We start from the raw sequence: 13,894 nt of genomic DNA on the forward strand, positions 1-13,894 counted from the left end.
AAGCAGAGACAGACCCATGGTAATGTTGTGTGCGGTGGGCTGCTACTCTGGAGCTTGCTGGAGAGCCTGCATCTAGGGACAATTTCCATCCTCCTTTCGTAACCATAATGATGAGGTGTTTCTGAACCCATTTGAGATGGTTCCTTTAGAGCAGCATTAACCATTGCTCTGCAGTCATGGTATTGGCACTTCTGACAGTACAGAGAAAGAAAATATCTGCTCAGGTTATTTCTGTAAACTGTAATTTGCAATTTGAAAACCAGATGTCCTTTCAGAATGTTTAGCCACTTACCTTGATCCGTGAATAATTTCCCATCACCAAACATTTTCCTTGAATCAAGAACAAAAGTGCAATTACCTGTAAAATGGAACGAAAGAACAATAACCTAGAGCCGAATAACAATCTACCACAGAACCATAGAGCAAATACCTGGAACCAGAGAACATTCACCAAGAAACCTGAAGTCTGAACTGAACATCCATGTGACACTCGTGAGCTCTTTCAGATTGTGAAGATAGTTTGAAGTTAACTGAAAGGATGAGGAACAAGGACAGCTCGTCGTCAGTCTTGAAAGAACAAATTGGCTGCAGTGTGGATGTGCCTGCCAGATTGTTGACATCAATGTGACATCAACATAAAGTGAGAGTGCAAACTGTATAAGCTAAATTTGTTACGACCTGTATGTTAGCATACAGTGCTTTATTGTTTTACAGGGAGAGAGCTTAACAGATCTTTCAGAAATGCGGTCAGACCCACTGGCTGCAGCTCAGTGGTTGTTCTCACCTCCTGAACACACTTTCTCATTTCATTTGCTTTTGTTAACTTCTCCGCACCTGATTGGAGCAAACTCTTCTGCTCCAGTTAGTTTTTATTTGATACAGTGCTTTCCTGTACCCTCTCCCACCCCTCCTCAAAAACATTTGGCTGCCTTTGCAGAATGCCTCTCACTTTTTCCCCTTTGCCTCTCAGATACATCGTCGGGGTCAGAGGGGGAGGGGCAGGGGGAGGGCACGCCCACCTCCAGCCAGGGCAGCGTCAGCATGGAGCACTGGATCACCACCTCCTCCACCACCTCCTCTTCATCCACCCACAGCGGGGGCAGCGGGGCCGCAAGCCGCCTGGCCGACGTCATGGCCCACGCCCACATTGGTAAGTCTTGCCCCTGCAGCCCTCCGCCATGTTGTCACCGGTGATGCGCCTCAGACTCCTCATTCTGCTACATTTTCTGGGTTTATCTGTGTCCTGAGAAGCTGCCAGGGGGTGACTGGCTTATGTGTTATGAGGTGGGAGGGTTACACTTTCAGCTCACTGTTTTTCTTCCACTTGCATCGTCCTTCCATGTGAATACAATCTTACCTGATTATGCCCATTTCCTTTTGAACTGGTTCAGACACTGTCCGTAACTGTCCGATATCCACTTTAACCTCAGACCTAAGAGCCCTCTTTTCCTGTGTGAGACGTTATTGTCGTAGAATACAAAATGAAACCACCAGGCTTGTTTTTCCTCACAGAAAACATGCATTTTCCTTTTCTACCCCATCGACGAACCGACACAATCCGCCTTGCCCATTTCACCACAATACCGTAGCGTAGCAGTTAATGAGATCAGGCTCGTGACCAGTTGCTTTTGTAAATAAGTGTGAAACCAGATAACATGCAGAAGCAATATGTGCAGAAGCAATGCAATTTATGTCATTTTCTCTGAAGAGGAGTGTCTGCTGAACAGATAATAATCGCGAGTAATGGAAGAGAATGCATATTTTCAGAAGTGACAGTGCCAGATCCACTTCTTCACCATGTCAGCGCTGGGTCACCACTGCTGCTGCTGATAAAGAGAATTCAGACCCAGAGAGATTGGCCATGATAATGTTGAATACTTAGCCTCAAACTGTGAGACTAAAAAATATTTATGGCCCTAAATTTCATTTTCAATTAAAAGAATAATTGCTAAAACGTTTTGACAGAATTGGCATTGCATGACCCCTGAAAAGCTACTGCGGAGGGGTTTTTTAATAAGATTTCTCAGATTCAGTTTTTAGTCTTTGACAGAGTGCACTCAGCTGCCAAACTCAACAAATGAAGTCTTGTGTTTTACGTGTGCGTGAAATGACCCTGTCACAAATTTCCCGGCCTGCTGTGTCTGAAGACTGACGGCAAGGGACTGAGCCGCGTGCAGCTAATGCCTCTCAGATTTCAGCAGTCGGTTTTGAGTGACAGCTGTCTGAAACACAGCGCTTTCATCCCCTAAATGGAGTGAGAAATGCACCGGTGTGTCCAAAACCACTAACACAGTGGTCTGGGGTATAAATGTGTGGCTGTCTGTTTGTGACTTCCGGCCTGCTCACACACCAGAACGGTGCTCTGACCAACTGACCATTTTTTCATAAATGGTCAGCTGTGATCATTAAACCATTTTCGGATCTCATGGTGGAGTTTGTTTTTTGTAAGGTTAATTATATATTTTCTTTTCTTCAAATGATTATAATTCTGTATGTTGAATGTGGGGGTTTCCTCTGATGTTACAGGTCATTATTTGTTCATGTTTGAGTTTTTTAGGTTGAAGTTATGTTGGTGTATCTGAGGCTGCTGAAGCACAATAATTATTTTTTAAACCCTCTGTTTGAATGATTATAGCCAACCATTTATCAATTAATTGCTTTTTAGCCCCCCCCCCCCCACAACACACACACATAGCACCTGCCTCTGGCAACAATGCTACTGAACAGCTTTGCTCCTGTTGGACCTAGGTTCGAGTGATATTTTGACTTTTTTTGATATGAAGCTCATATTGATATTGACAAATGACAATTTCACTAATATTGAATATAGCATATTTTGTTTCACTGCAATCCAAAGGCCATTGCTAATATAACAGTAATAGTCCATCTTCAGATTCTGTTCATTCAATCCTCATGCAGTTAATTTAAGCAATTGCTTAAAATGAAACACAAGCCAAATCAATATAAACATTGTCTGTTTTTCTCTTGCTTGTTTTATAACCTCAAAATCATAACCCTTTCACTCAAAAGAATAACCCTTTCACCCTAAAACATTAGAGCAGTTAAAAAAACACTAGGGCAGTTTACCCAAGAGCTACATCAACTTTAGCTACGTCAGTATTCAAGCTGGCTCGTTGGCAATGATTGGCAGGTGCTCATTATAATTATTCCCATTTCTATGGTCAGAATAAAACAATCACGTGTGCCATAATATATAACAAATCTGGGTAAATGGAAACATACCTTAATTTAATTTTTGAGTGAATCCCCCCTTTAAGTCTGCACTTAATTCTCCAAGTCAGGATTCCTATTATCAGATATTGTGTCACAATGCTGTTAACATTTCTGGTAAATAAAAAGTGGGAGGGGGAACATAATTGTAAAGGAATAATAAAGTGAATTGTTACCAAGCCATGTCATGTTTTCTTTCCATGTGCACGATAACATGCTATGGTTTATCATAAAATATTGAATATTTTCAATTGTTTAGATATTTTCCATCAATATATTGATATTGAATAAATCACAATATTGCTGGACCCTAATTGGTCCATTGTTTGGGCACCGCCTCTGTGCCTGCAGTCCTTTTGGTCAGAGTGTTGGTAGGGGTGGGGTCTAAGGCTTTGGTTTTCCCCTAATGTCCAGGGCCCATCGCCCACCTCTCACTGAGGAGGAAAGCAGGGCCCAGCGCTGTAGAGAACGGGAACTCGTTCCGCCGCTCCTGCGAATTTGGATCTGAGATGGCCTGGCGGACGCCCCTGGAGTCGGAGGGTCAGTATCCCAGAATGCTGAGCAGCAAGCGCATCCTCCCCACCCGCCCATCAGGTCCTTTTTGGTTTTTGATGTGTTGTTGTGTGTGACGTGTGCATCAATGTGTTTTGTGTCCATGCTTCATTTGAGCCCTCTCACCAAGAGGAACAGAATATATAATCATAATATTAAAATATTGTCAACTGGAACTGAAAAATGAAGGATTAACCTAACACCTTCTAAAACTGCCCACCAGTATTCCACAGTACCATTCTTGTGCATTCTAAAATGGCCTTTTGATGGGGGTGTGGCATTTTGGTCTGTATGTTGAGTGAGGGATAGGTGTCATTTGTGTAAAGACAACTAAGGTTGCTGTTCATCTCAGAAGCACAAGGAGATGGGGTAACGATAGGGTAACTCTTTGATGCCTTTTTGGACCTGCGTGTCCTCTAAGGAGATCAGAAGAGGGTCCCACGTGCCCTGCCTGTGCTTTCACCCCACTTGTGTCAGACACCTTTAAGCAGACCCATTTCCACCTCAGCTGCGTCGACGTCACACTCACCTGCTTTTATTAACTTTACCAGGGCACATGAATGACCACCCTGGCGCCTACTTGTTTCACTTTGCCCTCGGCCAAGTTACCAGTCCCCTGTTGTTGGTCAAAAGCATTTGTGTGACTTCTGTTCACACTAACAAGTGTAGTTATGTCTTTTCTACCTCATAAACGAATTTACTGTACGAGAAGTGCGAAGCACGGTGTGTGAAACACGATTCTGCGATTACACACAGGCCAAGGTCAGCGACAGCATCTTAAAGGGCTTGCTGGAAGTGCCATTCTTAAAACAGAGGAACAATGACAGACCCCAAGTTCAGTTCAAATAATTGCAGTCCTCTATAGAACAACAATAAATTATAATGATGATTGTAAATCTTATTTATTAAGTGTTTTGTCCAGTCTCTGTTTCATATTAAGAATGCAGGAATGGTACAGTGATATGAAAAATAGTTTTAAAAAACTGTTCAAAAAATACCAATCAAAACAACTGAACATGCAAAAGGTGGCTCTTCAACAGTGATATGAATATGAATACAGAAGTGGCTGCTGTAAGAGTTCATGTCATGGTGTTCCATTTTCTTGGAGCCCAAAAAACAAGGGTTAAACTACTATTAGTTTATGGCCTGGATTATTGTTTGAAACATGTATTGTTTGAGATTTAGAAGGAGGTCCACAGGCAGGGCTCCTTGGATGGCCTAATTTAACTAACACTGCCTTATAGAGCTCGTACTGTGCAGGCAGTAAGTAAAACTGTAACTACACGATTAGCTTGCTGCCATGGACAGAGGGTGGCCGCTTGCTGGTGGTGGATTTGTCTGACCAGCCCACATGCTGTGTTTTCATCTTTCTAAAAGGTGAATCCCCAAATCAGAAAGAAAATCCCTCTTCCATCACATAATCCCCTCACCCTCCACCCCCTAGCTAGGGCTGAGAGGGTCCGGTTTGGTTATATGAGGAGCTCTATATGCCCGTCATCCTCATTGGAGGTGAGTGAAGGGCAGTGTTGAGGTTTATTTGGCATCTGTGCTGCCTGTCGTAATCAGGGTGAGCCAAACAGTCTACAGCAAGCCAGTGTGGTTTTTGCTCCCAACTTTAACGATTACACAAACCTGATATCTGCTGCTAACAAAACGTCTCAAGATGTTTTTTTTCTCCTTTTTCTCCCACTTTGTCTGGAAATCTAACAGTGCTACTGTATATTACATGAAAATATGAATTTGCGAAAAAGAACATCTCACTGTTATCTCAAAATAGCCAATTCTATAGAGAAGATGCCTAATGGTGTTCCTTTCCATCAAATATAGTGACATTCTTCCATGTACCAACTCTCATGATTTCGTTTTAAACCCCTCTGGAGTTGAGTTTCATACTTCTAGGATCTTCCTGATCATGGAAATCCCTCTTGGTGCCTTGTTCTAGGCTTTGTTCTAGGGACATTCCCTTCTGTTCTTGGACCCCTGGTGGTATTTCTAACATTAATGGAATCCAGGGTGGTAGTGGCAGTAAGGGCTTTAAACCAGGAGGCTGCAGGTTTAAATTCACTGATGGTCAGGGCATTTAACCTGAATTGCTCTAAAGACTACTACAAAGCATCTCGTTCGCCGCACAGGATTATGGGAGGAAGCTTTAATGACAAACCCATTTGTGGCTGCCCGTGCACGGGTCCCGTAACACCGAGAACGGGAGGAAATTTTATGAGTCTCAACATGGCGCCTTGCGGTTGGCGCTCGTGACGGCAGTAAAAACAGGCAGAAATTAAAAGGCACTTTCATGATGTTGAGTGGACCCTCCGTGGTCTCCTGGAAACGGGGAGGTGGCTCTCTGTATTTCTCATTTAAGGGAAAGCTTGCATGCCCCTGTGGCTGATCTTTCCTTAGCAAAATATCACCTCCATGACCTCACCACATCCTTGTCAGAATGATTGTTTTAGAATGTGGGCATTGAGGCCTTTGCAATGGGTTTAAATGTCCTCCTCTTTGTTCTGATCTATGTCCAGAGAACCATTCAGCCCCCCCGGACATCACCACCTACACAGCTGAGTTCCCCCCGCAGGTGGAGAGGCCGCAGGTTTCCACTGTCCCCCGAGTCACACCCAAGTACGGCAACGCCGAACTCATGGAGACCGGTGATGGTGAGCATTCTTGGGGTTGTGTGTGGGCATGGGTGCTGTATGTATACACACTGGAGTCTGCGAGTATCTGGACAGTGACACAGTTCTTTAAGTTTTGGCTCTGTACTCTAAAACATTGGATTTCAAATGAAACAGATGGACCTGAGGTTAAAGTGCAATCTGTCTGCTTTCATTTATGTCCACATTTGGTGATCCATGTAAGATCCATTACAGCCCTTTTTATACATAGTAACCCCATTTTAGGGGACCAATAGTAATTGAATAAAATACATAAATCCCTTTTAGTACTTTGTTGTAAATTTGCATTTGATGACTGCCTGAAGTCTGTCACCCATAGACATCACCTGACACTGGGTATCTTCCCTTGCTCTACCTGGCCTGTACTGCAGCCATGTTCATGTTTGTATAAAAAGGATGCAACTCCTACATGGTTCACGATATGGATGTAAATACCAGCAAATGACAGCTGACGGACACTTTACCTCATGTTCATTATTTCATTTCAAATCTGATATGCTGAAGTGCGTGTGTGTGTGTGTGTGTGTGTGTGTGTGTGTGTGTGTGCGTGTGCGTGTGCGGGTGGTGTGCGTATGTCTGTAAGTTTGTGTCTGTGTGTGTGTGTGTGACCTCATGCATACTCATCTGTGTGCACTCACGTGTGTCAATATGTGCGCGTGTATGCACGTTTGTGTGCATGTGTGGCCATGACCATCATCTTAAGGATTGCATTTGGTGTCAGTGAAAAACAGTTCCGATATCTTTCTTTCTTTGTTGGAAAATCCGAGCTTCATGTTATGTGTCTGGATCAAAGCGCACACATCACTGAGAGACGATGCCTTGATCTGGAGTGTCAGATTGTGGAGGAGTCGTTTCTCACAGAGTGACTGAGTGTCAGAGTGAGCGGCAGTGCACCGCTGTCCCCTAGAGCCGAACCCAGCTTCTCCTCATCACAACATCAGCTGCGTCTCCCACTGCAAGAGCGGAAACATGTTCTGAAGGAATGCGACTTGCGATGTCTGCCTGCTCGCTTTAGTGACTGAGAGGGAATGATTTGTGGCCTTTGGAGGAAGTGTACGAAGAGAGAGGGTGTGAACGAGAGAGTGAGAAGAGAGGAAGAGAGAATCCTGACATCGGAGAGGGAGTGAGAGAGATATCAGAGAGAGAGAGAGAGAGATCCTGACATCTATTCTGGATGAAGTCTCAGAAGAGCTGAATGATGGAGTGAGCCAATTTGGGTCTTTTATTACAGTTTAATTTGCTCTCTAGGGAAAACCTGGCATCACCGCTTGAATATATTTGTCAGATGTGCGAATCAATGCTATTGAGAGATAGATTTGTTGGGGGTAATGTGAAAACTAAGTAGATAAATCAAGTGTCGGAGGCAGTGGAGCACACAGAATGATAGTTGTAGCTAAATGCTAACAAGTCTGAAATATCCGAAGCATGCAAACTGCATTTACAATTTTTTCAATCTCAGCTTGCTGAGGCTTTTAGAAAATGGAATGGTTGTGTGTTATTTCAGCATTATTTTAACAGTCCGATACATGTAGATTAGGCGTCAGTGTGTGACCCTGGCCGGTGTGTTGCTCATTTCAAACAGTACTGTGCATGGTTTGCCCATTTTTGAAGATTAACCCTCATGTTTTTTATTTATTTATATTTTTTATTCCTGACTTTATCCCCGGTTTTTCGCAACCTGAGCTCAACTGAACATGTTGATCTCCCACTGCGACCCTTCCGGCCGACGTCAGGAGGAGATGGCAGACACGTGACTCCTCCACTTTGCGTGATGCCTATTCTCGCCATTTTCCTCGCTGCAGGCGCACCTGCAGTTATATGCTGCCCAAGTTGTCGGAGGATAACGAGGTCAGCATACTCTCGGTTTGTACGCCTGCAGGTGCCTGGTCTGACCAGGAGTGGCATCTAGAGAGCAGTGAGAACAATGGAATGAGCATCTTTACGCGTGTGCCACCTGGAGATCGTAGTTTAACCCTCACGTAAACCTTTGACCTTATTTTGTGGCGCTGAAGATGGAGTTGCTTGTGTTTAATCCTTATTTTGCAGGAGAACGGTCTGTCTGTACTTCAGACAGGCCCTGAGTGATGGTGAGTTTGGGATTTCCAAGAGTTTCAGAGATAGCAGTGCACTATGCCTTCACAGTTTATGGATGTCTGCGTGTGTGTGTATGCATGCATCCATAATTTTGTGTGCATGTGTGTGTGCGTGTGTGAATGTGTATGTGTGCATTAATGAGCATGTAGTTAAGAGGCTGCGCACACATTAGAAAGTATGTGTATTGATGGTGCGTTAGAAATATAATTATTGATCTGCAGGAGTTCCGGTCAGCAGTCGAGTTTCAGCTAAAATCCAGCAGCTGGTGAACACCCTGAAACAGCCCAAGCGGCCTCCTCTGAGAGAGTTCTTTGTTGACGATTTTGAAGAACTCCTGGAAGGTAAGAAGCCCTTTCTGACCACCTGAGGTACCAGTGCTCAGTTTCTGTTTTCTATTAAAGTACAGGATTCAAGCTTTAAAATGATAGGCTATTGTAAATATATTTTGTCCTAGTTAGCATAGGTTAGGTCAGAGTTATGTTCACTGTGTGAACTGGATTTTATGTTTTCATGGCTATGAATAACTGTACAAAATGAGTATTGTACCTTATTGGACCTGTGTTTTTTTAGTTGTTCCAATGACCTTTGGTAAGCACGTATTGTACGTCGCTTTGGATAAAAGCATCTGCCAAATAATGTAATGTAATGTAATGCAATATATTTAAATAAGCCATTTAAAAAAATTTCTGATGAGTATTCTTTTGTAATTCCTGCAACACAAGTTGAACGCTTTGAGACGGCGATAAATGATCTGATGGCCTTTCATGTGCGCGTTCCCACAGTCCAGCAGCCAGATCCTAACCAGCCACGGCCAGAGGGGGCCCAGATGTTGGCCATGCGTGGGGAGCAGCTGGGCGTGGTCACCAACTGGCCTCCCTCCCTAGAGGCGGCACTGCAGCGCTGGGGCACCATCTCCCCCAAAGCCCCTTGCCTGACCACCATGGACACCAACGGCAAGCCCCTCTATATCCTGACCTACGGTACGGAACAGGCCCCCCGCCACTTACCGCCTCAGTTCACTTTTTACTTAGCAGTTCAGCTAAATCATTTTAGCACATGTATGCTTAAGTTAAACCACATAGCCACACTCTTTCACAGTGTCTCAAGGCCAGCTAACTTAAGTATAACAGTGATGTAACTAGTTTCCTATCAAGTAGATAAATGTGCTGTATATAGGTGTTCCGTGCAAATAAACAGTAAATAGGAGGCATGCAGTGTTTAATTCACCTGGCTTCCATATTTGAATGACAAATGTGAGATGGTCCAAGAAACAAGCTCTGTGTCCACAGTAAGCACCATGTGAACATAACTTACTGCCTCTGCGGCAGATGAGATATGATGTGATTTCATCCTGGCTGCGAATTTAATATGATAAGAAGAAGCGTTACGGAAGAAAATAACGCTTATTCAGTCCATCTCTGCATCGGTTTGCCCATTGCCTAATCTATGGTTCATTTCTCAGTTTTGCGAGATTCCTGTTGGTGTTGAACATTTGTCACTGGATTGAGAATTCATCTGTGTGTCGAATTTGTCACTTTGTCAAGCATCCATCACTGTGTCAGGAATCCATTACTGTGTCAAGAATTCATCAGTGTGTCAAGAACACATCAGTGTTGAGAATCCTTCAGTGTGTCGTGTTAAGAATCCATTGATACGATGGGAATAGATTGCTGTGTCAGGAATCCATCAGTGTGTAAAGAATCAGGAATGTGTTGTTTCCATTGGTTCACAAATATGCATTTAGATGTTCTGGTATGTTCTGGTATTATCGGTAATGTAGGATTCATAACACCTTAATTGTTTTATAATAATAATAATTACAATTATTATTAGTATTATTATGTCACTGCTCTGTGATTATGTCAATGTGTGCTGATGACAGTAGTCATTATATATGTATATTCCTGTACATATATCTGGCAGGTTTAAATAAATATTTTGTTCTTAGGATACTTCGAATATTATGAATAATATTAGGCCATTGTGATTGTTTATCAATGTGTATGCTCATATCGAAGTTCAGTTGCTTAAGCTGACCATTATCTATACTTATGATCAGACCTGGGTCAAATACGTATTTGTTTTGGATTCGAATACTTTTCTGTGCTCTATTGATCTTGCCTGGTGTAATTGGGCCTTCCAATATGACCAGAAGGTGGGGTTTGCACCTTTTGAGAGTATTTTATTGGTTCCGATACACCAGACAAGATCAGTAAAGCGTAGAGAAGTATTTAAATCCCAAACAAATACGTATTTGACCCAGGTCTGCTTATGATAGAGACCTTTGCCACTATTTAAAATGAGTAAAACTGTTGAGAATACTTTGAGTACAAATGCATGAATGCTTTGGGTGGACTATTAAGGGCCACTTCAACTGAATGGCATTGGTTTATTCTATGTCAAACTTTGGGCCCCAATCTTTAGGCCCTCAGATTAAATGAAGGTTGTTATAAACTGAGCCATGGGGTTCAGCCTGAACACTTCTTACAATTAGAACTGCATAAATGTACTGGTGCAAATTCCACCTTGGATCCAACCCAGTTTGAAGTTGGTTTGGAAATGGTGAAGCTGGCAACATGATAGTTGAGAGTACAGACATTTAGACCATCGCTAAATTCTAGCTGGAGCAGAAGCTGGTTCTAGCTAGATTCCATCACCAAATTTCTGCTGGAATTTCCACCAGGGTATAGATGGTTGAAATGTACAGTAATCATGTTTACACTGATGGACAGTGAAGATAGACAGGTCTTGTCAGGTCTGACTTGGAAAAAAGTTACGAAAAAAGTTTTCTGGTATAAAATTGAAACATAAATACAAAACTGTTTTGTATTTGAGTGGACCTGTCATTACAGGTATTATATGTTTGTAAACCTGTGTGTTTTCATGCCTACTTAGAACAGGTCTCTCTAGAAAAGGAGATTTTATCTCAGTGAAACTCACCTTTCTAAATAAATTAGAAAAATGTTTTTAATGGTACTGCGTGCATTCCCCATCAGACCTGCAGCGTTACACCATAAAGTGTAACATTATAACCAAAATAATACATATATATTTAATGCAGATTGATAATTTTCTTTGTTTTTAATTTCTCATTTCATAAGTATATTTTAAAAAATATAGTTTAGATCATGTTCATATTACAGGCAGACATACAGTACTGTAATTCATACTGTAATTAAGACTTAAACAGGCTCCTTCTTCTGTGCTGCTGAGAGAAAGCTCCGGGCCCGCTGGGGCTCTGAGCCATGGCTCGTCCTGCTACAGCGCTGCTGTAATTACAGAAATGGGCTGGGCCCGCACCGCCTGGCGACAGGCTCTTGCATCGGGAAGGGTGCTCACCTTGCCTCAGCTCACCTCCTGAGCTCAAATGAGCTATCGATCGGTCGGCGCCCTTCCTAAACTCGGTCCGACAGCCACGTTCCAATTCGAGACGAAATGACACAGAATGGCGGTGTCCTAATTGGAGAGCAGGAGCTGTGGTGCTTAATCATATCGTCAAAAGGTTATTTTTGGTTGTGTAACTATGTGTGTGAGCAATACTCCACCCTTTCTCCTGGCAGCATACTGATTTGTGGGGCATTCTCCTGCTGTCATGGATATAGACAATGGGCGATATATCCTCCTGAGACATGGCACGAACAAAATGCCTAAGTATTTAAATTTGCTGACATTTTTTGACATAATGCGTCTTGGATGATTAAAACATTTCACAGCTCACAGCTATATATCAATATGTACATTTTACTCGGAAATACTGCTTTTATCATAGCCCACTTTTAACCTGGGTGTTTGTGGCAATAAAGAACAATTAAATTCAGAAGATGGGGCCTGGAGAAATAGAGTGTGAATGAAAAGAAGAGAATGAGGGCTTTCTGCGGACAGTTATTTTTTTTATTTTGCACTCTAGTCTCTCATACAGTTTGGGTCTTCCCCCCTGTGCATCATAATGCTGGGTTTCACTGCTTATTGGTCAGTCTTAATATGGTAGGGAAGTTCAGACTTGTCCAGAATGAGATGGGGCTGTCTGTTATATAAAATCTCATGTCAGGTATTTCAGTTTTGCCTTCTGTTCACCAGTTTTGCTGAGTTTTCCTCACAGCTCATCACACACCAGAAAGTGCAATGCTGTCTAATGCAAAAACAAAAATTACTGACTATATACTATTTAATCAACTATATGGTCATATTTAGGGGTAAAAGCAATGAAGTTGCTGGAACCCTATTTTTTTGTTCTGTTTTTTTTCTCCAAAGTTGAACGTGCTATAGAGCACGATCAAATTTGAAAATTTGTAACTTTAAAACCATTTGACTTGGAGACATGCAACCAAGACTATTTGATGCCGCTGTTCACAAGGAAGAAATAATATATTATTGAGTTGATAAAATGTACCTGTCTAGATTTTCTGATATTTTGAATTTTCTGGGGAAAAACATCCTCTTCTCATTAACTGTACATCCAGGAGATTTTGTGTTATCTATCTTTGTTCTAGTCACTAATTACACTATTTGGGAATGTCATTAAAATCATTGTAATTAATTGGTGGCATGGTTTTCGGCCTTGCTGGCCATTGTTCCTTCTGAAAAAAATAATGCTTAAAGGAGTAACTTGGTGGTTGAATGTGACACTTACCAGTTGCCTTTAGGCAACAACAAAACAAATGTGCATAATTTCATTATTATTCAGTCATTTAAATGTATTTTTTTCTAAGCCTAAATTTCCCACTATAAAAGTTCACCCGAACTGTCTGGGCGTGGTAATGAGAACTGTCAATTGTTCCTGGTTATGGTTATACACTTTGTTGTACGTCACTCTGGATAAGAGCGTCTGCCAAATGCCTGTAATGTAATGTAATGTAATAATGTAATTAGCTATGATTGACAGACTGTGCCCCGTTACCATAACTACCTCCATGATACGCACTCATCTTGGGATACTGAATTTTCACAAGCTAGCTAACTTAGTATATCAAGTATCGATAGCTAAGGACGTTGGTATCCAATAATAATTTTTGCTAGCTAGCTAGCCAAGTTAAGATAAAACCACAACTATAACGTCCTTATGAAAGCAAACTAGCTAGCTAACATTATCGATAACATTACATTATGAAAGCAAACTACATAGCTAGCTAATGTTAGCTAGCTAGCTATAAATGAATATAACCAACCAGTCTAATAGTCCTTAAAATGCACTCTAGTAAGTGAACCTAACATTAGTCAAATATTTGCACTTTCTTGCCTGTAAGCCAGTGGCACAAACTATGGGTCACGAGTTATCCATGGGTCCCCAAATACGATTTAGAATGAACTATCACAGCAATCTGATTGACAGTAGGGAGGGCAAAACG

General features: G+C 42.1%; 1 protein-coding gene across 8 annotated transcripts in view; it reads left to right on the forward strand.

Moving 5' to 3' along the window:
- LOC135253400 (disco-interacting protein 2 homolog C-like) overlaps positions 1 to 13,894 on the forward strand; it is a 168,927-nt gene that overhangs the window by 88,988 nt on the left and 66,045 nt on the right. For 5 of the 8 annotated variants that reach the window (XM_064332661.1, XM_064332653.1, XM_064332655.1 and 2 more), the window contains exons 5-9: positions 971 to 1,150; positions 3,646 to 3,825; positions 6,303 to 6,437; positions 8,771 to 8,890; positions 9,332 to 9,529. In XM_064332661.1, coding sequence (XP_064188731.1) covers positions 971 to 1,150; positions 3,646 to 3,825; positions 6,303 to 6,437; positions 8,771 to 8,890; positions 9,332 to 9,529 — 813 coding nt within the window. The remainder of the gene's footprint in view (positions 1 to 970; positions 1,151 to 3,645; positions 3,826 to 6,302; positions 6,438 to 8,770; positions 8,891 to 9,331; positions 9,530 to 13,894) is intronic. The other 3 variants (XM_064332657.1, XM_064332659.1, XM_064332660.1) reach the window with 1 other exon arrangement.

The sequence above is a fragment of the Anguilla rostrata genome, chromosome 4 (assembly GCF_018555375.3).
Source record: "Anguilla rostrata isolate EN2019 chromosome 4, ASM1855537v3, whole genome shotgun sequence".
NCBI lineage: Eukaryota > Metazoa > Chordata > Actinopteri > Anguilliformes > Anguillidae > Anguilla > Anguilla rostrata.